Genomic DNA, 22,153 nt, shown 5'->3' with positions numbered 1-22,153 from the left:
TTGAAAAGGCTATTTGATTAGGTACCAACCAAAACAGTTTGTCCTTCCCTGATTAATCATTCCTCAATGGCATTATTATTTTGCAGAATAAACCAAACGGCAGCAAAGCCAACCACTGGTGGTCAATATCAAAGCAGATAACGAATTACACGCATTGCTGACCAAATGCCTGCACCTGTTGTGGATCTAAAATCTGAAGGTATTATTTGACCGCAAGTAGCATGGACGAAGATTATTGCTCAAAAGGCGCTAAAATTCTCGCCGGGACGGACAGCTTTTTTGTTAGTAAATGGGATGTAGTCTTAATATAAATTCACCACTGCTGGTGGCCGCTGCATTATGGCAATAATTACTACACTCTTAAGTTCTGCTGTGTTGTGGTTTAGCAATCAAAATCTTTTTCCTCTTCACTTACTGAGCTTCTCAGAACACAACTGAAACTGTTTCGTCATGCGTGTTGTTGCACATCCATAGTCAAATGTGGGGCTAAAGATTGTGTTGTAGCTTTCTGTTGCTAGGTGGCCTTGGGTAGGCGCTGCCACTGTTTGTTGAAGATCTGCTGGCGGCTGAGTTTTACCTGCATACAGTTAAGCTGAAATTTGCCTAGCTGTATAAGTTATAGTCACGTAACTTAACATCTGTTTGGCACACACACACACACTTTACGATGTTACAAGTTGCAGGTTCACGTGCTATTTTTAACCCTAAATGCCAGTTTGGAGCTCAAGGCTCCAGTAAACTATTTGTGTTCTTAAATGTGATTGAATACAGAAAGGGGTGAAACAGGAGGTGTGTCCCTCTGCACCAGAAGGTGGTGTTTGCATGTTTCACTGAAGGGGATTATGATGCAAATGAAAAAATCCCAAACGGATACATTACGGACTATGACTTTATGGAAAGACCCACCTGATAATATAAGTCAAAGATTGTAGCTCTTTCTTATTAGAAGAACTTAACCAGGGACACGCTTTGGGGGAAATGGGGGACTTTGCATGCAACGCATCAGGTGGTGTAACTTGTTGGTTGGTGTTTGGAGTTTGCTGTGCTACAGAGTGTCACTGATATGTCAAATTGAGTAGTTACAACAACTTGTATTACAAACGCTTCCCTCAAAAAACCCACTGACAAAGCTTGAAAAATGTCCGACAAAATATTTTCCCCTACACGTCTTGACGCTCGTCCGTGCTAATTAGAAGCCATAATTTTTCCGGAAGGACAGTCACGTGACATTTTGGTGAAACTTGAACTGCATGCTGCTGAACACAAAGCACTGTGCAAAGGACAGGAAAAGCTTTAAGTTAAATGTGACTGCCTTAATATACGTGGAGTGTCTGTTTTTAAAAAATTGGTAACACTTGTTGCAACTTGGGAATATGTTGGATTTATAGATTTAATGTTTTAGCCATTTTTTTTGTAGATTAGTTATTGAAGAAATTCTACTTGTATTGTATTAGAGCTGCAACTAACGATTATTTTAATAATCGATTCATCTGTTGATTATTTGTTCGATTAATCGATGAATCGGATAAAAAAATAAAAAATGTAAAAACATTAATTTCCAACCCTTTATTGAAAAATAGAACTGACTGTGCACTTTCTAAATATGTTTTGCACTAACAGATTGCTCCTTGAACATCCCTAAGTAAGCAAATAAAATGGACTAACACAAAAAACATACACACATCGCATGATGTATACTTTACAGCTGCAAAATTAAATATATTAGGCACAAAATCATGAATCATTGCCGTGGTGCTCCCGTGCCAGGCCATGTCGCTTTTGCATATCTTACAATCAGACATGTCAACCCTCCCGAATTTCAAAGCCCCTCCCGAAAATATCCAGGACCGACCTTTATCCTGATTTCCACCCGGACAACAATATTGCTGCACCATCCGTCACTGGGCGGGCTGTTTCAGACCGAACAATAATAAAGGTTACACCTTGAAGTCGAGCGCGGCGATTAGAACGTAAAACTACTGGCGTTGCAAAGAAAACCGCAGCACCCTGAATGTTATCACCGGAGGCCTGAGACTATTGTGGCGAAGACTGACCTCTGAGAACCGGGCGGTTTGGAGTATTTCAGTACAGTAACACTGTAATCATTAGGCTCTGTTTTGGTGAAAGTGTTCGCCTTTTGGTTAGTTTTGAGGTCCCTCACCCATTAGCAGATGAATGTATATCTGAAATGTTTATATGTTTCTTGAAAAACTAATTCAAAAAGGCAGCAGACTTTTAGGGGCATGACAGCAAGATATAGTCAAAATTCATTACATAGGGCCATCGCATACTAATGTCTTTTCTAAACCTTTTTATACTGCACATTCCTACAGTGGGAGATGCACCTCTGTATAAGCTTTGAAGAATATTGTTAACAATCGAGTAAGGTCACGTATAGAAGCACCCACAAACACTGTATATTTTGAGTTCTAACATTGGCACATTGATGATGAACAGCAGCAGTCGGTTTTGGCCTTCAGTAGTTTGAAACATTTGCGGTAGAAATTGAGTTTGAAGTATATACAACTGACTTTGACTAAAACAACTAGTGCACTGCCATACCTTTTTATTGTTTAGGTTTAAAAGGTGTATTGAAAACCTATTGATTTTCAATGTTTGGTTGCACCAAACCACCGGTAGTAAAAAATGGTTTTAAATGAATGCACATACTGTTTCACCTCCTAACAGCCACTGTTTTGAACAGTCAAAGTAAGTGGCAACAGAGCAGCTTAGTGACCCACACACGCACACCTGTCAGCACTCGGACACCGCGTAACCCTGGAACCCTGCCGAAAGCCCATCACAACCCCCAGCGGTGCTTTGCCTATGCACGTCAACCTCTGCCCGGCTTTGAATAGAAACCAGGTCTTTAGTTACGCTTTATTTACATTTCATTCTCAACATTTGGCCACCAAAGGAAAATGGGACCAAACCTAAACGGTACAGCTAGCAGGTATTGGTGAGTTTAAGTCTTTAAAGCCATAGTCAATAGTTACCTGTACGAAGGATGTAGGGCTGGATATTGCCAGAGATTTCCTGAATTGATGTAATGCAGATTCACAGAATAATCTACATCTCACAGATGGGCCGAAACGGATACCAATATTACTTGGATATGAAATGTGTTCTCGGGGGAATAAAACTTCTGCAAGGAACCCCCCCCCCCCGTGGCAATGCGTGGCAGATCCTTCAGTCGAGCAACTGCTCTCAACAACCGATATGTGATCATTCAAACAAAGATCGATTTGAATCTAGTGGACTGGCACGTGACTCTTCACACAGAAGCACAAAGGGAGGGATATGATTATTAATGCAATCAAGTGTATTTTATGTTTTTAAATGAAGCCATGCTTTTGGCTCTGGGCTAGCCTGAATTTTCTTTTTTTCCTTCTCATTCATTTAACTCATCTGTATGAAAAGCTGGTTTTGCAACTCTCCGTAGCCCAAAACATACTTTTAATGTACATGACTTCTTTGTGCTGTGGAGTGTGAGGATTGTATTGTCAGATTGTTATTATTCTTTTGGCTAATTCTGGCGATGGAGTCACTTGTAAAACAGCCAATGACTGCTACTTCTAACAATCCACTCTGTCTAGTAAGAGCATCATGGAATGTTTCACTGATCAATCAAATAAACGCCACTGTCAGTCCCATTGACGTTATGTCCCCAATCATCAGGCGTTACCCGCAGTAGGCAGCCACAATGAGGGAGCCCGTATAAAATTGTGCTCAGTTAAAGGGACAGTTCACACAAATTCCACATCTAGCTTGATCGTTTTCACAAAGACCCAACCCTATATCAAGTCACGTGTTGTAGCGGAATCTCCATACGTGGAAAAAAAACTATTTTTTTATTTCACACTTTTTCAAGTGGGTGGGGGATAATTTCATAATATAATGGTAGGGGATACACTGAAGGTAGACTGGAGCAGCTTTTATCATCCCCAATGCACTGATTGGAAAATTGCTCTTGAATCTCAAATTGTTTTGAATCAATTTCAAAAATGTATTTGATTTGTGTAATCGAAATGTGAAGTCGGGAATTTAAATGATATTTTCAAATTGTATAGCGAAGAAATTGGTTAAAGATATGAGGAAACCAACAAAGTTATGGACAGTACTACTATTAAATACTTTGGTTCATCAGCCTTTTCAGAGCCGTGGGGTGATGAAGCTTCCTCAAGTTAATGGTGGAAGAAAACGTGGTCAAATATAATGGAAATAATACAGAATACAGCACCATATTATAAAAGGCATGAATAAAAAAATCCATATTATAATGTCGCAATAGCAACACGTGCATAGAAGACTCCTTGATTCCTTTATCTACTCATCAGTTTAATCGTGGAAGTGCATGGGCTGGCTAAATCTCTTTACATTGGGCAGTTTGAGGTACACACGTCAGGTCATCCCTGTATCCCTTGGCAGATGTACATAAAGGTGTAATACACACTTGTTGATTCATATCATACATTCATACTTCATAATAACACTGACCTACACCCCTACCACGAGTAGATTACACATCACATGAAGAGGCCCCCCAAATTAGCATATGTACAATAAGAAGGTTTCAGTGCATTGTGTAACTGACCGCATGTTGTGTTTCTGTAACTTTTACGAACACTTACTGTTTAGGAAATGCAAACGTTTCACCATGCGCTTATTGCCCCTGGCTCCATGTGGGCTGATGTGGAAAGGTTTTTGGTTCATGCTTTCAACTTTTTGTCCTACAAAATACATTGTTTTCAATAGCCTCCTCGTCGACAAGGCTTCAACTGACTGGAATTGTTTCACACACGTTGGAAGCAATTTTGTGTCATTCTTCTGGGCCCACGTTTGTCCTCTGTGGATTTTTCAGTGGCCAAAAGTTGTCTTACCACAAACCACTGAAAATGAAACCATCCTTCTGGTACAATTCCACTCAGAGTTTAAAGCAGATTGTAACGTACCACATTCACCCGATGGTATTCAGGGGAAAGGTAGAGGCCGCCTCTTCAAGTTACAAATTGCTGAACTGTACCGTTTTCTTGTTTTTCCTTAAATGAGTTGTGCAGCCAGATTCAGTGGAACATGATGAACAGAACTGTGTCGGCTTATGCATACTCATTCGTAGCCCTAGGATTTTGCTCCACTTTTAACAGAGCAAAATGGGTTGTGGGGCCCGAGGCTATTCATTTTCAGTTCATCCATTCTTCTTAAGACCCATAAGGATTTGAAATCCACCCACTCCTGCAATTGTGATTAAATGAATAATCCACACATTGTCAACCTTCGCTGTTGCTTGCTGAATGACGTTCGGAGGAGTGACCAGTATGTGTCACAGTGCTAATCAGCACACGTTGCTTCAACAGGGCAGAAACCTGAATATGTCAAATGGACTTTTACTTTTAAAAAAAAATTGGTTTTGAACTTTATATTTTCGGACACCATCGTGAACATTTCACCAGACAACATTTCATCATTCATTCTGATGCCCGACATGCAGTAAGACTTTACTTCCTCGGTGCTGTAGATTAGTGGTCCCCAACCTTTCTGCCTCATGGAGGGTTTTCATGTTAGACAATATTTAGCAGATCTGACTTGAAGGTGTGGCAGACCAACACAACAAAATAACAAGCCAACGGTTGTTGCAGACCGACCAACCAACGTGGGGTGTGGAGGGTGTTGTTTCGCGCTCCCTGTAGTAATTGTTACGAGAAGCAGGAAAAAAGGCATTTGGTGATGTTTGGGAAAATATGTCAAGCGCAAATGGCCCACAAACCGGTACAGGTCCGTGGCCCGGTGGTCGGAATCCACTCCTGTAGATCCCTTCTGGTTGTTGGAATATCACAGGCCCATAGAAAGTGAGTGATGGAGTGAATAAAGCGAGTGGGATGGGATGGAGCTTTTAAGAAATGTCCAGGAGCGATCCTCTTCTGTCTTCCTGCACCGCATCATCATCTCCCTTGTTCCTGCCTTCCTTGTGACCTGGTTGTGTTTCAGCTCCATTTACCATTTACTCCATCTCTTCCCCACAGCACTTAGTCGGGCTCCCGCCCACCGACCAGACAAAAAAAAGACGCTTGCACTTAAAATATCATTTGATATATGTGCGCCTCTTGTCAAAACTTTCACTATGGGCACTGACATAAGTGAATAAATATGTATCTGTTCATTTTTTTTTATTACCTAGTTCTTTCATATTATTTAACCCAAATATAATCTGATTGTTGCACCTTTTTTCTTTTCAGCTTCAGAGCCCACATTTAGCCGGAGTAGGGTAATAGTAAATTAGTAAAGTAACTGGTGTAATCACACAATCTCCAGCCTGTAGCTCAAATGCGTGTGGCCCCCTTGAACAAACAGTGGGGTTATTTTTAACAGACCGATCACAAATGAATTGGGTCGTTTACTGATATACACACACCTAGTCGTTTAATTTGACATTTCGACTTCTCCGTAGGTTGCCAGTTTGGTAGTTAAAGCCAGTCAGTAACACTAATTGGACTGGAGGCTACAAGCACAATACGGGTTAACCCAAATTCAAAGGGCACCAGTGTGGGAGAACGCTTTTAAATAATGCATTGTTTTCTTCTAATGGATGGATACAGAGGAGAAGATGGAATTAGGTGGTTTCTCCCCGGACAGAGTGCTTTTCTAAAAGCCTACCAGTTGCGTGTAGACCTGAAAGTGCAGTCCCATTGTAAGCCCGGCATGGGAGGCAAAGGAGTCTTGGAGCCATCCACCGTTTCACCGGTCCAGCTTAGATTTAGGCACTGTCTGTGGGACCATTTAGTTGAAATCTAACATTTTAATACGCCACCTAAAACACCTTCATGGCTCTTCGGTTCTTCCAAAATAAGCCGTGAAGAAACAACTCCCATAATCTGACACATATTTTATATTTGATTTGATTTCCATGGTATTTCCTCTGGGTTACGGCAGTGACCGTCTCGTCCCACCGACAGCACGGGTTCTCGTCCTCCCAACAGGCGCGCGTGGCATCTGCACTCAGTGCACTTGGCTTCCATCCAACGGTGCGTTTTTGATTAATTGTTTACCAGTATGGGCGAGGCCTGATCTAAGCCAGACTGACCTAATTTTCTGTGAAGTGGCCGCCTATTCTCCGGCGCTGCAGCACCACACACACACACACACCGCCTCCTGCTGACCCACCAACCCCCACAACCCGTCCATCCCGATTTATCACCGACATTTGTATGTTGCCTGTCTGGATGTCCAGTGAAACCTGTTATTATGTTAATGCGGCGGATTGCATCTCCTGGTTCGAAGCTGGGATGGACACTGCCGGGTGCAATGGAGGCAGCAGAAACCACACAGCGGGTGTACTTGTAAAGTGTGCTCGCTGTCGCCACATCCGCTGAATGTTTTGACAAAGGGGGGGAGAGAGAGAGAGAGAGAGAGAGAGCGCGAGAGAGACACAAGCACAGCTAGGGAAACACCCTGAAAGAGGAAACGCCTGCTTTGAGAAGCTACGCGCTGGCATTGAGAGTGCGGCAGCATGCTGACACAGCCAGCTAGTGAAAGTCTCCCTGCAACAGTCCCTTCCATTCCCTTCTGTACTTCATACTGCATGACTGGAGTAACGGCGAAGCCACCACAACCTTCGTGGCACTCTGAAGCCCTGGAATGTGAGATCGGATGGAGAGCTGAGGGAGCGGGGACAATCGGACCGGGGAAACAGGATGTGATCCCCCTGAAGGCAAGATGTGGGGCTCATGGTATCCAAGCAGGAAGCCCACTACCCCACACCCCACCCTTTTGAATACTACAATAATGTGTGCCAAATACATGGCTGTGTTGGTCTTGTAGCTGGGTGACATGTAAACATTAATCCTTAATGTTAAGTCTGAAAATATTAGCCAATAGTTTATGGCCCAGTCGTAAAGATTCCCTCTTCACTTGCCCAAACCTCCCCTTGTACACAATGTCCCCCGTTAGCAGGGATGTTCCAATCCCATGTCTTGGTCTTTGACACGTATCTGCAACACTTCCATGCACTCTGACCCCAGATGATAAACAGACTGCACACACTCAAAGACAAGCGTTTGGAAAACCCAAGGGGCTCAACTAGGGCTGCAACAACGAATCGATGAAATCGATTAAAATCGATTATTAAAAGCGTTGGCAACGAATTTCATTATCGATTCGTTGTGTCGCGCGACTATTATGTTTGAGTATTAAAAGAAAGTTGCGCGCGCCGCGCAGAGCTGAGAAAAAAAAAGTTGAGCGCTCGCGCAGCAGAACAGAAGAAAAAAAGCTCCGCCCAGCAGAGCGTTGCTAAGAAAAATAAACAAAGAGCAGCGCTGAGGTAGATGAAAGACCATCGGAGAGACCCGTAATACTGTTCTGAAACCAATGCGATCTAAATCCTCCCAGGTATTTCACACTGAAATGGGGGGTGCGGGTCCTAGCGGGAAACGGGGGGGGGGGGGGGGTGCTGCGGTTTTCTTTGCAGCGCCAGTAGTTTTACGTTCTAATCGCCGCGCTCGACTTCAAGGTGTAACCTTATTATTGTTCGGTCTGAAATAGCGCGCCCAGTGACGGGTGGTGCAGCAATATTGTTGTCCGGGTGGAAATCAGGAGAAAGGTCGGTCCGGGAGATTTTCGGGAGGGGCTTTGAAATTCGGGAGGGTTGACATGTCTGATTGTAAGATATGCAAAAGCGACATGGCCTGGCACGGGAGCACCACGGCAATGATTCATGATTTTGTGCCTAAAATATTTAATTTGGCGGCTGTAAAGTATACATCACGCGATGTGTGTATGTTTTTTGTGTTAGTCCATTTTATTTGCTTACTTAGGGATGTTCAAGGAGCAATCTGTTAGTCAAAACATATTTAGAAAGTGCACAGTCAGTTCTATTTTTCAATAAAGGGTTGGAAATTAATGTTTTTACATTTTTTATTTTTTTATCCGATTCATCGATTAATCGAACAAATAATCGACAGATGAATCGATGTAATCGAAATAATCGTTAGTTGCAGCTCTAGGCTCAACGTTTTTTGAGCTCAGCCGTTCACACACTTTCAGTATTTAACAGAGTAGTACGCCGCATTTATTTCACCTGGTGTACCCACAGGACATAAATTCAGTATTTGCGGTGTTTCCAGGCTAGAATAGCAAGTATGGATCAGTTAGAAATCATGCAAAATATGTTCCTGATGATCATAAAGGCTGATAATTATTTGGTTTGCTGTGCTTGTCATTCGCGTGTGGTCGCGTGTTATGACAGCAATAGTTTATTTTTAGTTTTGTTCATACTTTTATGTTCCTTTTTTATTCTTTGTCTGGATTGCGTTATGTTGTATCGTGTTATCTCATTCGTCTTTTTTTTTGCGAAGGTCAACACACGCGACGAAGTGTGGGCTGCCTCTGCTCGCTCTTTAATGCCAGTAAAGTAAGTGAGCCTGGCTCATGTTCACCAAGGGGTTAATTAGCAGCTCCCCTCCCAATTGTCCTCTGCTTGTTCACTCTCATTAGTTTAATCTGGCTCTGTTGCCTCGATCCTCTTGTGCACCAGAACATCTCACAGCCTACCTACCGCACGCCGTGTGTCATCGGGGTGGAGCCTTTTGTCTGCCCCCAAAATCTACAGTCCAACTCATGAAATTAAACAAACCAAATAACTGTTTAAATACCTGCTGCTCCATTCATTTAGCCATCTTTTTTTTTGTAAATTCATAAAAATATTATTCCGATATTGATATATTAAGTGTCCTCCGTCTAGTTCCCATGGTTCACTTTTGAGGTTTATTGTGCTAATGAGTTGAGCAACACGGTATGCGTTTGGACACATTAAGTAAAGGAACACTGCAGATTTGTTTCACAACATTAAAAACAATCTTATTTTGAATAGATTTAACATTTAATGCCGTTAATATTTTTAAGAGTTTAACAATTACTAAATGTGCTGTTTCAAGCCCACAATAGCCCCGCTCTTATATTTCAGTACTTTTATTTAGAACTCTCAATTTTGTTTAAAAAAACAAAACCTCTGTAGAAATCTCCTGATTTGTAAAAAAATTAACGGCGCTTGCGTGATTATTGTTGTTCAGGAAGGAGAAATACCAGTGAAGTGTGTGTGGAGTCAAATTACACTTCCTCTCTCCTTGTCACTGCGCTCGAGATGTCGGAGCTGATAGGAGTGGCTGGAAAATGTGAAGTCTGCTCCCCTCCCCTTCTCCTCTTCCTCCCCCTCCCCCACCACCTGTCTAAAAATAGCTGGCAGAAAGAGAAGGCAGTGCAGTGGAGGCTGTATCTGTTGGCCGGCCAGTGGTTTCAACACTCCCAGCACAAGGGAAAAACCAAATCCAAATCACACCTCTAATATGAATAGCAGTAACGAGTGCTGCCATATCATGTTTTTGTAGGAGAATATTCTCTATTTCTATAACTCTCTGCACTTCATTAATTAAACATTCATCTAATTGGGTTGTTCTGGAGCATGTGGGCGTTTTGTAAAGCAGAAATGTTTGGCGTTCATTTTTACGAAGCAGTTGAAACAAACCCTGTGTTGCATCAGCTCTTAAAGGACCAGACAGTGTAATGTTCTTGAGGGGCTCCATTGATAACCTGACCTCAGCCCAGCCGCTCACTTGTTTAAACAAGTGAAACCCAAAAGTCCCTAAAATAAGGACACAACATGTCTGCAGTACAGGCCTGGCAGGGCGTTCCCAGCAAAGAAACCAAGCCTCTGTCCATAGCGGCAGTTAGTGAATTCTCTTTTTGCAATCATGTGTATTTTTCTTTTAAACCTATATAATATATATATTTAGTAGTCCGGTGAACTGACTGGGTGGGGGGGGTGGTCGTTGCGCTCTGTCTGCTGTTGTCTTGGATCAATGGTAGTGGAACCACTGACTGAAGTTAGAACAAATAATTTAAACTACCAACGGCCCCCAAATGTTTAATCCAAGTATCTACAGCACCAGTCAAAAGTTTGGACACCTTCTCAGTCAAACCTTTGATTGGTACTGCAGATGCAATACAATACATGGAGAAAATATCAGGACGGCAGAGTGTTTACAACACAGTTGACCCTAGAATTAGTCTGTGATATTACAGAAGTTTTTATCGCAGAGATTAGGGGTTAAGTCTTGTGGCTCGGATGCAGACTCATTTAGCAGCGCTGGCCAATCAGATGACAGTTAGCTGCTGGGATGTCAGGGACTTGAAGCATACCGTGTTCATTCCGAAGGTCTCAACACTCCCCAAAACCAAGGACTTGTATCCAAACAGGGAGGTAAGGTGTGTTTGCGGTACAGTCTGTACAGATGGGCATTTATGTTACCAATAGTTCCCTACATGGAACAGTTGTGTTTAGAAAAGATTGTGTATTTTTTTGAACGAGTAAGAGGAGAGTGTATCAAAGGAAGACACTGTGAAATGATTGTCACTGGATAATGTAGTGTGACTTCTACCGGCTCTTCTAGTAGCGCTGATTGTGCTGCTCAAACTGTGGATTCCTTTAGTGACCAACAGGCCTGTTAGCCACAGATCATAATTGTTACAGTAGCTCTTCTTGAGAGAATTTGTCTTCCATCTATGGAGAGTGAAAGTGTCAATGCTAAGAGTGTCAACCAGAGGATTGAGGTCAGCAGGATAGCCACTGCTTTTAGGATCATCAGCAGGTTTTGTCTTAACCGGATTTGGCTGTAGGAGCTGAATCAACTGTGTCCCAGGATTACAGGGATGACATTGGAGGAGAGTTTAGAGTCCAGAGGCCAGAGCATCGACGGCTTCATCAAACCTTGGCCGTCATCTGAGCGCCTTGAGGTTCCAGTAGTGCCACGCAACCAAGGCTGTTTCCTGTTGTGCCTCTGCTGTCTCTGGACTCTTAATTCTTGCTCCTTTTGTCAGTAAACTGGTATGTTTTGCTCCCTCATAGCGGAGTGGATTTCTTTTTTTTTTCAAGCCATTATTTTCTTTGCCTTGGCTGTTGAGTAATGGTTATCAGCTGCTTAGTGTGGCCTAATCTCTGCCCAAGGGTTTGCTATTGTTTGTGAGGGAAGAGAGAACAAATTCAACATCATCTTCAAAAATGGTCTCTTATGCCTCAAGTAACAGCTGAGTCCTTGTTGCTAGGTAACCGTGCGAAGCTGTCTCGTCTAGAAAGTGTTGGGCAGTTCTGATTCCCCTTAACTTTAGTCTGGATCAGATTTAGGAGACATGAAGTGAGACTCGGACGCATTCATTCCATAAGTTCATCACGGAAGTATTTCATTCAGAGTCAAAGAAAATACAGTACAATTGTCTTCGTTGTACAATATGTACAGACATTGTGTTTGTTTCCTGCAACGTGAGATGCGCAGTTTGTGTGTGTGTGTGTGTGTGTGTATGTGTATGTTAAGCCTCCCGTTGTTCTTGTCTCCTTAGATCAGTAAGAGTCTCGGCGGCGGAGCGAAGCACACCCTTAGCAGAGGAAAATGAGTGAACTGGATCAGCTACGCCAGGAGGCTGAGCAGCTCAAGAACCAGATCAGAGTAAGGCCTTCAAGTCCTCAAATCTGCCCATTGCTTGTTTTTTCTTTTCTATTAGTTTCAAACTTCCCGCTTAGTACTCTGGAGACTGATATTTCCAGATGGGGTTGATAAAGGCAGATCTTCCACGGAGAAGCATCGTAGTTTGATGCCTCTCTGTGTTGACATTATGAACATATAGCAGACTTTTTTTTTTTTTTTGACATTGTTTTTTCTGCTTCAAAACACAGGGCTATATGGGTTAAGTGACGGAAAGGTCTTTACAGATTTTACAGCCAACCTGTCAAATTCACTGCCTACAATGCTATTAATGAGCCGCCGAAAGAGGCGGGACAGACACTGTACAATATTTTACAGATTAATGCCACTTTAAGCTGTCTGCTAAAGTCCATACCAGCTTCCCGTTTGCATCATTGTAGTGCTATGCAACCTAATGCCAGTTCATCTTAAATTGTTACGATGCATAGAGTAAATGCTTTGATTTGTCTAACTTGTATTGCTCCATCATTTTTGCTATGTGTGCTATTATTATGGAAACAATGCACTTAAACTGAGATTACACAATTGTATATATTTCAATTAAACATGCATTTATGTGCATTTATTTAGTAATTAAGAGCCCACTCGTTTTTTAACCAATTTCTACTGCTGTAGGTATCAGTTTATTGAGGCAGGGTAAATTGTATTACCACTAAAACTTTTTTTGGACACTTTTTATTTTGTTGCGTGTTCTGATAAAGTGATCGGTTTGATGCTCTGATGATTACTGTGCTGAAGCAGTTCTGACTCTGCTGTTGTGTTTCAGGATGCCAGGAAAGCGTGTGCGGATGCTACTCTGTCTCAGGTAAGATACGTGGAGAGAAACATGTTTTACTACTTTTTTTATGAGGCTGAAACGTATTGGAGAATGTACTAAAATCAGCTTTGTTGTTTGACTGGGTGGTGTTCGTGATGTTCTTTTGTTTTTCTCAGGAGTACTCCTTAAAGTTTGAGCGCAAATAGACAGCCGTCTCAAAGTGACTTCCTCTCTCCCTTTTATCTCGTTTAGATCACAGCTAGCATCGACCCTGTTGGCAGAATTCAAATGCGCACTAGACGGACACTGAGGGGGCATCTGGCTAAAATCTATGCCATGCACTGGGGCACTGACTCAAGGTAATCTCATTCAACTCCATTCTGTCCATTAAGGAAATAATCATCCCACCAGTCTGCCTCGCCTAAATACAGGAAGTGAATATAAAAACAAGCTTGACCGTCTTTGTGCTCGTCACTGGTCCCGAGGGACCTCGTCGAGCCACCGCGTTCTACAATGGCTCGCTCTTGACATTTGTACAAAGCGATCTGTCAGGCTAACATTTACTTGGTGTTCTAGCAATTCTAAAGCAGGCTATTTGTGCACTTGCACAAGAAGTAATGTGTTTTTTTTCATTGCGCATTCGGACATGAATCAGTCACTGTCTCGGAGTATGTGTGTGTGTTGTGTGTGTGTGTGCGTGCTGTGTTTGTGTGCATTGGGGGTGGGGTATGTGGGTAGGGAAATACTCCAAATGGAGTTCAGCCTTTGTTAGAGCTGTGCCGAAGCGAGATAGCCGAGGAAGATGAAGCAACGCTCCGTTCCTCGCATGTAACGCCTTCCTTCCCCTTCCCCCGAGTCGTACACACTCACCTCAGCAACGCGCGAGTTAATCACCGTGGTGCCGGTGTGCGTCAGTCCGCAGGGAGTGCGCTGCGAACTGCTACGTCACCTCATCATAATCATCCAGTGGAAGTACTCCAGCTCATCCTGTTTGTTTCATGTGTTCATTTTGAGCTCCAAGAGGCATTGGGGGATTTATTAGACTACCTGTTGAGATTCAGCTACCCAGAAAGAAGGTCACATGAAGATGTTTTGACCGACAGTCTCTGCATGTTCTGCTATTTTTAGCCCCACACTGACACTGCTTGGATTCAGTTTGTGGTGGCGGGTTTCCAAGTTTGGGAAAGAAAACCATTGTTAGTTCAACTGTATATTGTGTTAAAGGTTAAGGGGTTCACACTCTGATGTACCAAAAATTCTAGCTAATAAATGGTTGAAGTCCTTTTAAGAGGCAAAGTGTAGTATTCCAATGAAAAAATACATAAAACAAATTTGCTGCTGAATGTAACATGCTCATTTTATTCATTTTACAAGTGGGACATTGATCAATCGCATTCAAGTAGGCTTTAGTTGAATACAGATAAAAAAGACTGCAAAGTAACAAGCGAGACACGTTGGCCTGATCTTGACAGATTTGGAAAAAATTGTAAACTGGCCACTCCGGTTGGACAAGTTGCCTTTTAACTCCAACTTCAGATTTCCATCTCAAGTTGCTGAACAGAATGTCAACCATGAGCAGCACACTGAAAGGCCCGGATGTCCGCTGACTACATCGGATCCCCACAAATATCACTTAATGCATTTAGTTACGACTGTTACCATGGTAATTCACATCCAAATTGGTGTTCAAATGGCTTTCCCCTTATGTTTTCTGTGATAATGCATAAAGCCTAAACACCTCGTGAAATAAGAAAGAGTATTCTCACACAATCCATTGTTCAACATGAAGTATTGTTGTCATTCATCGATGGGGAGCGATGCTCAAAGACATGTTACTGATGTGACTTCAGAAGTTTTGAATCAATGCTTCAGCGTCCAACTATACTCAACAGTTCTAACACTGCCCTCATTTATGAATGGAAGAGCTGGCTTCTTCCTTTCTACTTTCGTTTTGGTGCATGTGACTGACATTGTGGTCTTATTGTCTGTAGTAGTGGGCATTGTATTGAACTAGATCACAAAGTTTTTTTGTTATCTCTGTCCTTTGTACGGCTTTGTTACCCTGTGTTTCTTAGGTCTAGAATATAACGTACACATTTAATAAATAGGTAATCACTAATCGTTTGCTATTAACTCAATCCTATGCTGGACGATAATTCAATATGATTTCTGTCAAGGGAGTGTGTTGTGATGAAATAATTTATCAAGACACACAATTATGTTGTCTAAATTGATAAATATAAGCACATCCAAACTCCGATTTTGAATTGATAAAAATGCTGCTTACAGCAAACTGGTACTAATATAATAGTTGGTTATTTGTTTGCATGCATGTAAACCTAGTGCTTCTACAGCAGGAAATTGAATCTCAATTTATTCATTAGAAACACCTGAAACACTTATTTTATTCATATGCCAGATTGATTCATATCTTTATTGCAACCGTGCCGCACAACCCTGACTTCAGCTGCACAGGACCACAGTTCGGCAGAAACTCTTCTCCCGGTGTTCGACTGCGTCACTGCAGCATCACGGTTACTCAGACACCTGACGAGTGACGAGCAACACTAATTCATTTGCACTGTTCATCGGGGCTTTCCAGACATCGGCCGCCTGTTCCCAACCTTGTCATCAGAGCTCAGTTCTGACGAGAAAGTGAGCATCTCATTGCATCAGTGTGTACCAGCTGATAAAATAATCAGATCATTTTAAGGCTCATTCTCTTTTAGACTGAAATTCCCAGCACACACCATTCTGTCCCCGGCTTATTATCAGCGCGAGTGTGATTGCGGTAGTTAAGACGGGCACAGTCCCAGCCGGCCTCGGCCAGCCGGTGTGTTCACTCCTCTTCCTGGCCTTCTGCGTACTGGGATCGTCGCTGTGGTTACTCTTGCTGGAGTCACCCAGATAGCGGAGCACAGTCACAGGAGCACCTGAGAACGGGCTGTAGGATTTAAAACGGGATTTGTAACGGCTCCGATTACAACTATTGAGCTCACAGCACAGACTTTGCAAGGTGGCTTTTTGAGTTACTTAAAATACTAAAATAAATGTGGTCTTGAAAGTACTCTAGTGAATTACATAGGAACGTCAGCGCTCTTTATCGGCCTATTTTAGGAACTAGCAGTGTGCATTCTGTGGAATACTGTGTTGTTGCTGCAGTAGCAGCTTTAAAAAATAATGCCATGACACATTTATCTGGTGTACAGGTGCTGGATTAAAAGCTTTTCTATTCATTACCTGCTTAAACTCCATGCAGCGTGGTGCAGCTTTTATCTGTTTTGAAGACAGTTGAAGTCTGCACAATATTACATTGAAATGTTAATACACAAATAGCCATACAGTCATGTCACATGTTTATCAATCAGCTATTTCCATTGCTGAAGGACAGAACATGAGTACCAATAGATTGTATGATTGTATCAATCACCATTAGATTAAAGCAATCAACTGTCTATACAAAACGGCCTTTGCATAGTGAATTTTGAATTTGATGTTATCTTTCTTTTTCGTAAGGCTTTTGGTCAGCGCCTCCCAGGATGGTAAACTCATTATTTGGGACAGCTACACCACGAACAAGGTAAACAAAGTTTAACTTGGGTTCACAAAAAGTACTGAGTTATTAATAAAATATTTCATGAGTGGTGGGAAGTAATGCTATTTATAGTCAGTGTCTGTGCCCTTGATAGGGTTAGGCAACCTTGTCACATGCACTAGTCTCTCTCCCATCTGTCACTTCATGCAAACCCATACAAAATCTTCCTTCTTTCTTCCAGGTCCACGCCATCCCGTTGCGCTCTTCCTGGGTGATGACGTGTGCCTACGCCCCTTCTGGGAACTACGTGGCCTGCGGAGGCCTGGACAACATCTGCTCCATCTACAACCTGAAGACCCGCGAGGGAAATGTGCGCGTCAGCCGCGAGCTGGCGGGACACACAGGTAGGTTGGACCAATCAGCTGACACAAACCCACTCACCCATCGGCCGCACAGCTCTTTGAAGGGCGGATCAGTGGAGTCACATTTGGAACCTCAGGCAATAGAGAATTTGCGCGAGGGACCTGTGGTCTCTGCTTCTATTTGGCGATCATGCTGGGCTCTGCAGTAAAGCTAAACAGAATACATTTAGGATTTTATGAGTTAGTGTTGATCTACTGTTAAGTTCCTTAAGGCCTTGCCCCAACGTCAGTGAAAAGTAACTGGAAAATGGCAAACCTCAGACACCGGGCCGGTGTGCACGTTGTCATATTAACATGACAAAGCACTTGAGATAATACCCAGCTCAGCAAAGCTTTCAGTGATGGATGTCTGATATTGACTTTGTTTTAACACAGCGTGCAACTCAATTCTGTTCCTTTCTTAGATTCCTGTTGCATGTTGTTTTTGTCCATAGAACCAGAAGTTGTCTGAGTTGTGTCCCAGCTCAAACTAATGAAACCCTTGAGCTTTTAGGCAAGGAGCATTCATCTGATCAGTGTCACATGATGCAGGAAGTGTGTCAGCATTTTAGCTCTAGTTGTTGCTATAGGGGAGGGTATGCACTCTCTGCCAGCTAGTTAAGGATGAATTATGCACAGGGCGATATTCCCGTTTCTGGGAGTGAATAAGTCAATTCTTCGGCGCATCCCACACATCACACGCTTCGAATGATTAGAGTGTGTGATGAGAATTTTGTTCATGACTTCTTCCTCTGTGCCGACAGTGAATAAATCTAGTTCTTAATTCCATATAAAAGACACTCTATCATAAATGAGTTATTTGATCTCTGGCAGGTTACCTGTCCTGCTGTCGCTTCCTGGATGACAATCAGATCGTCACCAGCTCTGGAGACACCACCTGGTAGGTTGTGGTACTGCACCTAGAGTTGGTTTTTATATTGTATGTTTGTGTTATACTATAAGACAACCCTGTGTTCCACCCCATCAACACTAAACCTGGGAACATCCAACCAGTACAATGTATAGCCGTCCACCTCCTTGGTGGCGTCCCGTCCAAGTCCCATGGTTCCCATCTCGAGTATTCTTTATATTCTTTGTATTTCTATACAGTTATTTGAACCCGGTATCAAACGGTTAATCCTAACCCTGCTGAACAATTGAAGACTGTTGTGTTGATAAACTCTTCAGACAACAATGATCACTTGAGTTGGCAACAACTAAACTCGTTGCCCTCAGTACAATTAACCTTTGCAAGCTGAAGGCAACATTTGTGCTTTTTAAGCAGATGTATTAATGAAGTGTAGAAAAGCAATATTTTAATCTGCTTTGTCAGCCGATGCTTATGCAGTACTATCTTAAAGAGGCACAGTGGGCTAGCTTGGCCAATGGAAATTGCTACAAACAAGCTAATTCAAGAGACATCCGTGAATCAATATTAAATTTGGCAAATTTAAGCACGCTCTCTCTACTACTGGAACCAGTGGAAGTTTCGATTGCTGCCCATGTTCTTCATTCTTTTTAGGCTTATCCCAATCTTAGGATGCCATGAATATTATCGATTTCCAACATTTTTGAAGTCTTTCGAGTGAGACCTTTTCGATAGCTTAAAAACAAATATATATATACTAAAGTCATTTCAAATCCTTTTCTGAATTCCTACTTTTTGTTTAGTGAGTCATTACTGTGTATTGAACAAAAACTGATAAGAGTGCTAACTACCCCCATCACTAAATTTTACATTCTTCTGCTTTCTCGCAGTGCTCTGTGGGACATTGAGACTGGTCAGCAGACGACCACATTTGCCGGTCACACTGGCGATGTAATGAGTCTCTCCCTGGCGCCCGACACCAGGCTGTTTGTGTCTGGGGCCTGCGATGCCTCGGCCAAGCTCTGGGACATCAGAGAAGGAATGTGCCGACAGACCTTCACTGGCCACGAGTCGGACATCAACGCTATCTGCGTAAGGCTGCACACACACACTCTTTTACATGTCATCTACTCATCACATGAGGGTGTCGAGTCTCCGTTGCTGCTCGCCGTGTCCTAGTTAGGAGCCTCGGAGCAACTCGCAGGTTTGAGGAAAGTCAAAAGAGTAAAATTACAGAAATGTTAATTCATTAAGTTGGTCTTCCAGAGCTGTCTAGAGGGGCTCTAAATAAAAATGTGATGATTTGGTGCCATATATTCAAGTTTTTTTTTTAAGCACCAGAAGCACGAAAGAAACATGTTTCACAATCTCAGGAAATTACCTAAATCATTTACACTGACTAAATGTAGTTATTGGAGTTATTTGTATCCATCACGCAGAACTAAAGAACATCGGCACACAAGTATCAACATTGAAAACCTCCATTGACCTCTGTTGCAGTTCTTCCCCAACGGCAACGCATTCGCCACCGGTTCGGACGACGCCACCTGCCGGCTGTTTGACCTGCGTGCCGACCAGGAGCTGATGGTTTACTCACACGACAACATCATCTGTGGCATCACCTCTGTGGCATTCTCCAAGAGTGGCCGCCTACTGCTGGCTGGCTACGACGATTTCAACTGCAACGTCTGGGACACTTTGAAGGCCGACCGTGCAGGTAAGGCGTTGCACCAGAATAAAGGGTGGAGCTGCGTGGTTACGTTGCATTGATCAGTTTGGCTGTTTTGAAAATATGTCAAGAGTCAATACGGCTGCTCCGTTTGATCGGTCAGCAGTAAGAGTCAGTTTGGTGTTGGCGCTGTTCAGAAATATGCTGAAGAAATGAACCACATCTGTCCCAGCTGTTGTTCCGAACCAGCAAAGTCTTCTTGGGTTTATTTATTCCCTTTTTTAAACTAAGCCTGATGTTGTAATTGTGGATGAATTTCAAAGCTGAAATTCGAATGAATGTGGAGAACTATTCTGTAGCATGGTTTTAGCTCACCTCTCAACACCTGGTCTGTTTCTGCAGAAAGTGGGCGGAGCTGTCAATTGGTTTTATTTTTGGGTGCTATATTATACAACCAACCATGTTGTCCAAACACGCAGCATAGTTTCATATATATTAAACATAACCTGAAGCCTGCTGAGGGATAGTGTGTAGTGAAATATAAATGACTGATTTGTCAGTCTTTTGATTGCATCGACCTTCCCAGAATGAAAACGTTCTAATTACTTGGCCTTGCAGCTGTCATGACTCCCTTTTTCAATGCCACATCAGAAATACAGTTAAACTAGAAAAGGAAACTGTAGAGAGCAAATCTGGGTCAGGTGTGTCCATCCATGCAACAGATAATGGGCTCTCCTTTTCTCCAAACACACTCCCATTTAAATTCAAAGTACAAGCAATCGCCTTAAGGCGGTCGCATGAACGGGAGGGGGGCAGTTCAGTGTTGCGAGTGAGGCGCCAGCACGCCGTCAATGGCGCAATAAACCACTAAATAAAACATGGTACCAGGGGGAGTCACTGCAACCCTAACTGCCCCTTGAGCTTGGCCGTCTCCGGCTACTCGAAAGCGCTACGCACACTTGTACCTTTCCTAAGACTTTGTCTCAACCTGACCATACTTTTATTTTTTTATTTTTATTGCGTTTGTTTTTTACTTTGAATTCCAAGGAAGCATCTGGAAAGTTAAACAGCTGGACAATGTCCTGTTAGAAACTACATCAACAGAACGTCTGCACACAGTCGTGAAAGGTTTACTTTCACATTAGTATTACCAGTGAGGAAAAGCATACAAGCCAAAGCTTGAACACTGAATGGATGGAAGACGCGGTCACACAACATCTCCTTCCTGGCTGCTTCACAAATCACAGCCTTATGCGTGTTGAAGAAACCTCACATGACATTTGGACTAGTGATTGGCAAAAGAGAAAAAAAGTGTTGGGATCATACTAGGTTTTTGCTCATGAAGCTAAATGTTATATTTGGCGTCGAGTCATCCCGGGCCAGAAGACAATAAAGTGTAAGATAATTATAGAAAAGGGGAAAAGTTACTGCCGCATGATTCAGAAGTGTACAAGTAGCATATATATATATGTATATAAATGGCAGAGCAGCAGGCGCCCACTCCCCTGCAATCCTTGCCCCTGTGGAGCCATGAATACTTTACAGCTATTGATTGTATAGAGGGTCAGGGATCAGATAGGGCTTACATCTGAGCAGGCTATTTCAAATACACACACACACACACTCATTTGATCTTTTGGTGGGTAGAATATTGATTACCAGCGCAATTGGTCAGTATTTGCCTTTTAATTAGTCTAATCCCAAATATTTCCACAGTACAAAAACATATCTGGTATCCCGACAACAAACGTCCTGAAACCTTCATCCCCTCTTTCCCTTCATCAGCTTGTTCCTCAGCGTCTATCTCAAATGCGTTCTGTTATCCATGTCCTTTGTTGCAAGGCCAGGTTTGTTGCCTTGTCTCAGCCTGTGGTGTCTCTACAGGTGTCCTGGCTGGTCACGATAACCGGGTGAGCTGCTTGGGTGTGACCGACGACGGCATGGCAGTGGCGACAGGGTCCTGGGATAGCTTCCTCAAGATCTGGAACTAGAGTCTGAAGGTAAACAGAGGCCATTGTTCTGTGTGAGGGGGAGGCAGCAGCCACATGGAAGCGGGTCTAGAGTTTGTAGACACTGCCATCTGGAGGTTGGGAACAAAGGTGCAACATCTGAAACGGAGAAACCAAATGTTATCACGTCCACTATTTGTATCCTGTTCGATGTCGCTTTACTGTTCAATGACCACTTTGCAAAACTTCAGACATTTTTGGTGAAATTGTTTTGGACAATAAATTACAACATGAACATGAGTAAACAAAAGTGAAGTTAATCTATTGTCTGCGTGTAGTGAATATTTGTTGCTCTAAGCGCTAACCAAGCAGAGATATACATGTATGATCAACCCTGACTTGATCAGCCAATGACTTGTACAGCTGAATTATGACAATCTCATTGTATTC

General features: G+C 42.7%; 1 protein-coding gene across 4 annotated transcripts in view; it reads left to right on the top strand.

The window, feature by feature from the left end:
- LOC119221890 (guanine nucleotide-binding protein G(I)/G(S)/G(T) subunit beta-1) overlaps nucleotides 1-22,153 on the top strand; it is a 30,089-nt gene that overhangs the window by 5,740 nt on the left and 2,196 nt on the right. For 2 of the 4 annotated variants that reach the window (XM_037478054.2, XM_037478053.2), the window contains exons 2-10: nucleotides 12,382-12,488; nucleotides 13,291-13,329; nucleotides 13,534-13,640; nucleotides 16,798-16,861; nucleotides 17,058-17,220; nucleotides 18,052-18,118; nucleotides 18,976-19,177; nucleotides 19,586-19,802; nucleotides 21,639-21,754. In XM_037478054.2, the coding sequence (XP_037333951.1) occupies nucleotides 12,432-12,488; nucleotides 13,291-13,329; nucleotides 13,534-13,640; nucleotides 16,798-16,861; nucleotides 17,058-17,220; nucleotides 18,052-18,118; nucleotides 18,976-19,177; nucleotides 19,586-19,802; nucleotides 21,639-21,745 (1,023 nt within the window). In that variant the 5' untranslated portion in view covers nucleotides 12,382-12,431 and the 3' untranslated portion in view covers nucleotides 21,746-21,754. Of the gene's footprint in view, nucleotides 1-11,224; nucleotides 11,249-11,765; nucleotides 11,873-12,381; nucleotides 12,489-13,290; nucleotides 13,330-13,533; nucleotides 13,641-16,797; nucleotides 16,862-17,057; nucleotides 17,221-18,051; nucleotides 18,119-18,975; nucleotides 19,178-19,585; nucleotides 19,803-21,638; nucleotides 21,755-22,153 lie in introns of those variants that run through there. The other 2 variants (XM_062563548.1, XM_037478055.2) reach the window with 2 other exon arrangements.

Source organism: Pungitius pungitius, chromosome 1 (assembly GCF_949316345.1).
Source record: "Pungitius pungitius chromosome 1, fPunPun2.1, whole genome shotgun sequence".
NCBI classification, from domain to species: Eukaryota; Metazoa; Chordata; class Actinopteri; order Perciformes; family Gasterosteidae; genus Pungitius; species Pungitius pungitius.
The sequence above is the reverse complement of the archived record's forward strand: the minus strand, read 5'-3'. Positions and strand labels throughout refer to the sequence as shown.